Source organism: Myotis brandtii, unplaced genomic scaffold, assembly GCF_000412655.1.
Source record: "Myotis brandtii unplaced genomic scaffold, ASM41265v1 scaffold947, whole genome shotgun sequence".
NCBI lineage: Eukaryota > Metazoa > Chordata > Mammalia > Chiroptera > Vespertilionidae > Myotis > Myotis brandtii.
Genome location: NW_005371908.1, coordinates 336593 through 342548, shown reverse-complemented (window position 1 = coordinate 342548; position 5956 = coordinate 336593). Strand labels below are relative to the sequence as shown.

The following is a 5956-nucleotide window of genomic DNA, read 5'->3' as shown; positions in this document are numbered from 1 at the left end:
GGAGGGAAGTCGCTCGGCTGACCCCTGGCCCGCACCAACCCGCTCGCTCCACCCACCCACCCTGGCCTACCGCCACCCCTCCCTAACTTCTGGCCACCCACAAGTGTAGACGTGGGTATGAACACATGTGGAAGAGGAAGCCTGGGTGTGAATACGCATGTGGGAGAGGGAATCATGGCTGTCACACCTGTGTGAGATGGAGGGGTGGTGAATAGAATAGGTGGTACTACCTATAGAAAGGGCATGTGAGTGGAAAAGGAAGCAGGTTGCACAGGGATAGAGAGGAAGAACTTGGGTGTGAACACATATGTAGGGCCAAGGGATGGTACATATATGAACGATGTGGGTTCAGGGAGTGGCTAAAAACCCCCTCCCAGTCCTCCTATTACCAAGATCCTCGTTCTTCTGGGGGATCCCAGGCCCTCTGCTCCCAAAGATAGCCCTGACATTGGGGTCCGTTGCTAAGTGATCCTGGAGGTCAGTAAGGAGGTGCCGCACATCCTGGAGCAGCTCGGTGGCGGGGTCCCCAGGCCTGTGGGGGCCCTCAGCTTCTGATGTGAGGCGTGCCTGAAGGCCTCGGAACTGCCTGGCCACATAGCTGCTCCGGGCCCTGGCCAGAGCCTGGACATGACTAGTAAGCACATCCTCAGGTCCTTCTTCTTGGTAGTCCTCCTCCTCCTCCCCCAGGCTGGCCAGAGCTGGCCCAGGATGGTGTACTTCTGGGCTGAGCGGGCCTTCCACCCAAGAGACCCGATGAGGGGCGGTGTTCCTGGGGGCTGAATGTGAAAACAGGGTTGGTCCCACGGAACCGCAGCAGCAGCTTCCTCATCTCCAGGACCCAGGGCCCTGCCCAGCTAACCTGGATCACTTATCTTGGTAGTCTCTGGAGCTGTCTCTGGGGGAGATATCGTCCCTTGCCCTCTGTGGGTCTCCAGGTAGAGCTTGTTCACCACAGAGATCATCCTCTCTGAGGTGTTGAGTTGGACACTGCCATTCTGCAGAGTATCTGAGGGCCAGCAGAAGTGAGGTGTCCCTGATGTCCAAGGGGCCAACCCTGGTCCCTTCAGTGCATCAGGAGACTTAGTTCCCAGCCTTATTACTGAAAGAGCTGTGGTCTGGGCCTTGGCTCATCCTTATTCAGGCCCAGGAGTCCCGCCTCCAGCTCTCTCAGATGTCCTTCCTTACCCTCCCTCAAACCTAGTAGTTGGTCTGCCAACTGCCATCCTCTGGGACCAAGTAGGCAGAAAGTTGGTCTCTCCCTCCCTTAGAGAACCATGCCTCACCTGTGTGTTGTTCTCCAGACCCTAGAGTGGGAGGGGGCAAGAGCAGTGTTCTGGGCAAAACATCCCTGAGGAAAGAGAAGTAGGAGCTACAATGTGGGTAGGTGTTTTAAGGAAGGATCCCCCTTAGCCCTTTTGATGGGTAACTTGTACCTGCTGGCTGACAGGAAGGCCAGGAGATGGGGCAGGTCTGGCATGCAGAGGTGAGAGGATTCCAGAGACACACCTAGGGAAGGGGGCCAGGAGGGACAAGTTAGAAAACATGAGGGGTGGCAGCCTCCTCTTCCCTGGGACTCTCTCTTCCCAAGTCCTGAACCCCCAAGAACCTTCAGAACGGGGGAATTTCTACTCCTTGGAGTCTCCATATTTTCCTGCGTCTTTAGGCTTGCATCTCACTTATGCCACCAAATATTCATTCATTGGACATATAAGTATTTATTGAACACATTTTTATTCCCAGATACTGGGGATACAGTTGTCAAAAAGCAGACATAATCACTGCCTTCCTATGGCTTACCTTTCAGTAGAGGAAGACAGAAAATAAATGAGTAGAAAAATAAAGGTAAGTGAAGTATATTATATTGAGTGCTATAAACAAAATAGAGTAATTGAAAATGACTAGGGCTTTCTTAACTCTGGCGGTCAAGGAAGGTTACATTTCCACAGAGGGCTGAAGGATGGAAATAAATCAATCATTCAAAGAAGAGCATTAATTTGGGGTAAACAAATGCAAAGGCCCTGAGGCTAGGACTCATCTAGTGAGCCCGAGGAACAGAGGAGAGTACAGTGTGGCTGGAGCAGAGTGATCGAAGGGCGGCAGATGGAGAGAGAGGTGGGCAGGTTGGTACTGAAACACCTTATAACCCATGATGAGTTTACATTTTTAACTAAGGATATTGCATATCCTTTAAGAGTTTAAAACAGAAATATATAACATCTGATGGACTGAAATACTACTTTGGCTGCTGTGCCCAGATTGGATTGCAGGAAGGAAAGGGTAGGCACGGGGATACCAGAGAGGAGGCTACTGAAATTGTCTGAGAAAAAGGTGATGATGGCTCAGACTAGGGTGATGAAGGCAGAGAGGACTGGGGACAATTGGGAGATATTTTGGAAGTAAAGTTGGCCATTCTTGATGATAAATTTGCTATTGACTACAAACTCGGGGGTAGGCACCTCACCTCCAGGAAGCTTCTGGATCTGGTAGGTGTTGACTTCCCCTGGTGAAGGTCCTGTTCTCAACACCAGGACCTGGCTGGGTTCATGTCCTGTGACCAGAAAACTCTGTGGGGAGGAGAAAAAGGTCAGCATGAGGAGGATTTGTGCAGATGTGTTACTTTTGCCTGCCTAGCATCTACTTCCCTTATTTAGGGCTCCACACTCCAAGTTTCCTCTAAAGATCCCCACCCCTTCTCAGTCAGTGTGGGTGGGCTGACTCCCCACAAGTCCTCAGAGTGAGTCCATGATCTGAGCTAGCCAATAGGATGACAGTGCTCTCTGACCACTGTGAGTAGTTCAGAGATGGGCATGTGACCCAAGCTCAGCCAATGGGAATCTTCCACAGGAATTTTGCTGAAGCTCTTTGGGAAGAGGCCTTTTTTTAAAAAAAATAGTTTATTGATTTTTTACAGAGAGGAAGGGAGAGGGAGAGAGAGAGAAACTAATGTGGGAGTGTAACATTAATCCCCCCCCCCCCACACACACACTTGGGGATTAAGCCTGCCACCTGGGCATGTGCCCTGATCTGGAATCAAACCAGCAGCCTTTCGGTGCATTGGCAACACCCAACCAACTTAGTCACACTGGCCAGGGCAAGAAGCCTTTTACAATGGAGTTGCTAATCTGTTGAGGTGTGGTGCTGCGCTAGGGACAGCCATCTCAGACACCATAAGGAGAGAGCTCCCTCAAGGAGGGAGCTATGGTAGACCCGTTAGTTGTCTTATCCAAATCTATCCCCTATTCCTTGCAGAACCCCAACTTTGTACAGGGCATTAATATGCACAGCCATAGAAGATGAATAATAGTCAGTGGTTTCCCGTCTCTGGCTGTATAATTCCTAGATGAGCTTTAAAAAATATTGCTACTGGGCCCCATCCATATATTCTGAATCAAATGTAAAGGCTATTGCTTTTGCTGATAAAAGAAACAGATGCAACTGGTGCTTCCTTTCTTCCCTTCTGGCCTGGAACACACACATGTGCTTGGACCCGGAGCAGCCACTGGGCAACTATGGGAAAGTCCAAGAGAACTGCGGACGGTGCCCTTGATGCCACTTAAGGTGCTGAACTAGAGCCAGCAGTTGCCTTTCTGGTTATGTTAGAAAGATAAATGCTGTCCTGGCTGGTTAGAGCATCAGTGCACACACCGAAGTGTCGTGGGTTCGATTTCAAGTCAAGGGCGCATACTTAGGTTGTGAGTTAGATCCCCGGTTGGGGCGTGTGCGGGAGGCAATCAATCAATGTGTCTCTCTCACATAGATGTTTCTCTTTCTCTCTCTCTTCCCCATCCTTCCCTTTCACTTTCTCTAAAAATCAATGGAAAAATATCCTCAAGTGAAGATTAATAAAACAAAATAGCAACAACAACAAAAAGAAATAGCCTGGCTGGCATGGCTCAGTGGTTGAGCGTCAACCTATGAACCAGGAGGTCAAGGCACATGCCCGAGTTGCAGGCTCAATCCTCAGTGTGGGGTGTCCACGAGGCAGCCGATCAATGATTTCCCTCTCTCTTCCTCTCTGAAATCAATAAAAATATATTTTTAAGAAAGAAATATAAATGCCTATTTGTTTAAACTACTATAGAATGAGCATTTGTTACTTACAGCCCAAAACATTCAGAATTCCCCACAGTTTAAAGCAAAGCAAAGAATTAGGATGAAGAGAACTGTATAAGTTGTCTGATACTCAGGATCCAGGCGTTCCTGAAATTCTGGGTTTTTCAGTCATTTGAATCAATAAGTAGCCTTTTTGGTTTGGCCTGTTTGTGTATGTCACTAACAACCAGCAGAGTCCTAACTGATCCAGGGTGTCATGAGAGGGTCAGAAAGGGTCTCCAGCTATGAATACTCACCCCGGGTGGCCACAGCTCCAAAAGGGCTTCTGCAGCCGGGGCATCCAGCTCTGGGATCTGCCACACTCCCCAGGTCCTCTGCAGTCGAAGAAGTGGCTCTGGGGCCCTGAGGACCCCTAAGCAGGTCTCACCTGCTCCATTCTCCTGTGATGGGACCAGTCTGGGAAGTGCAGGGTCCAGGAGACCAGGGGTCAGAGATGGGCAGTTGGACACTGAGGTGGGATCAAGGGTAGGAAAGTAAAGCCTGGGGGTGAGGGATCAGAGATGGGGTAAGGGGTCCTGTGCGGGGCACCAATTGGATGGAAGTGGTTTCTGAATCCAGGGGCAGGAAATGGAGACTTCAGCCCCAGTAGTACTCACCTCTCCCCATTGGTGGGGCATGCCAAGGCTTGGTCCTCTGGCTGAGCCATCCTCAGGATGTAGGAGGCCAGCAAGCCATGGCCTGGCCTCTGGCAGGGAGGAAGATAAGGCTCAAGGCTGCTCTAGTTCAGGGATTATGTTCAAAATATTTACAACCAACATGGCAGAGACCCTGACCAATTGGAATGGACCTATGGCTCCTTGCTGTGCCAGGTGTGAATTCTTCACCACTGGATGGCGGTGCACTCTGGGCGTGCCAGGAGGAAGGGCAGTGTGTCTTGGGGTAGCGGGAGAGGGAGAGGACTCAAAATGACAAACATTTACCAAATGGTAGGGAAATATTTCAGGTTTTAATATCCAGTGCAGCCGTGTGAATGTGGACCAGTTGAGTAACAAGCCTAGCCAAGACCCAGTGCCTAGTAGGCTCCATGAGACAAAAGTTATACAATTTCCCCTCCTCCACCCTTTCCAGACCACAGAGGGGCCCTCAAATATTGCCCCATTATTTTTTTTTATGAAAAATTTCAAACATTACAAAAAATAACGGAAAAGAATTTATAGGGAACTCCCATATGCCCACTACCTAGATTCTACCATTATTTTAATCTTTGCTTTCTCACATAGACATCCCTCTATCTGTCCATCGGACCCCAACTCTTAACCAGGTACAGAGTCCTATAGTGGGCATTTTTGAACATTTCCCCTGTAGCACTCCCAGGTGTAGGAAACCTGGGACCATGCATCCAGGTGTCCATGCATCCCACAAATATTGAGTACAGGCCCAGAATTAGGTGCCTGTGGCTTGGGGACAGAATAGGCCTGCTCTCAGGGGGCATCCATCTTCTTGGGGTGGGTAGAGAACATGGATAATAAACAGCTTAACAAATCAACCAGCCCGCTGACCAGAAGCCCACGGTGGTAGGAAGGGGGAACCAGAGCAGGTGCCCTGTCCAGGGAGGAGCAGGCAAGAGGGGTGGGGGAAGGAGGCAGGTGCTCACCTGGGTCCCATGAGAGGGGAGGAGGAGGTGGTTGGTGCTGGGCAGAGCAGGATGGGGAGCTGCTTAATACCAAAGGTGGCACAGGGGGATAACCATGCCAGCTGCTGGGTCCCTGGGGGCCCCTACCTGTTCTCCGAGGGGAGGCCTGAAGGAGCAGGAAGTGAAAGTATTTCCTCACAGAGAGGAAGCTGAGCTGGCTGGGTGGGGTGGAGGGGGGGAAGAGGCGGAGCTGGGGGGGGGGTATCTGAA

The 5956-nt window shown here is 50.5% G+C and overlaps 1 protein-coding gene across 1 annotated transcript in view; it reads right to left on the bottom strand.

The window, feature by feature from the left end:
- The window catches only part of RINL (Ras and Rab interactor-like), a 7806-nt gene extending 1873 nt beyond the window's left edge, over window positions 1–5933 (bottom strand). The window contains exons 1-7 of the mRNA XM_014533132.1: window positions 4710–5933; window positions 4350–4509; window positions 2462–2564; window positions 1434–1506; window positions 1284–1348; window positions 860–1006; window positions 352–776 (exon numbers count right to left, since the gene is read on the bottom strand). Of these exons, the coding sequence (XP_014388618.1) occupies window positions 352–776; window positions 860–1006; window positions 1284–1348; window positions 1434–1506; window positions 2462–2564; window positions 4350–4509; window positions 4710–4759 (1023 nt within the window). The 5' untranslated portion in view covers window positions 4760–5933. The remainder of the gene's footprint in view (window positions 1–351; window positions 777–859; window positions 1007–1283; window positions 1349–1433; window positions 1507–2461; window positions 2565–4349; window positions 4510–4709) is intronic.
- Between the last annotated feature and the right edge of the window lie 23 nt (window positions 5934–5956).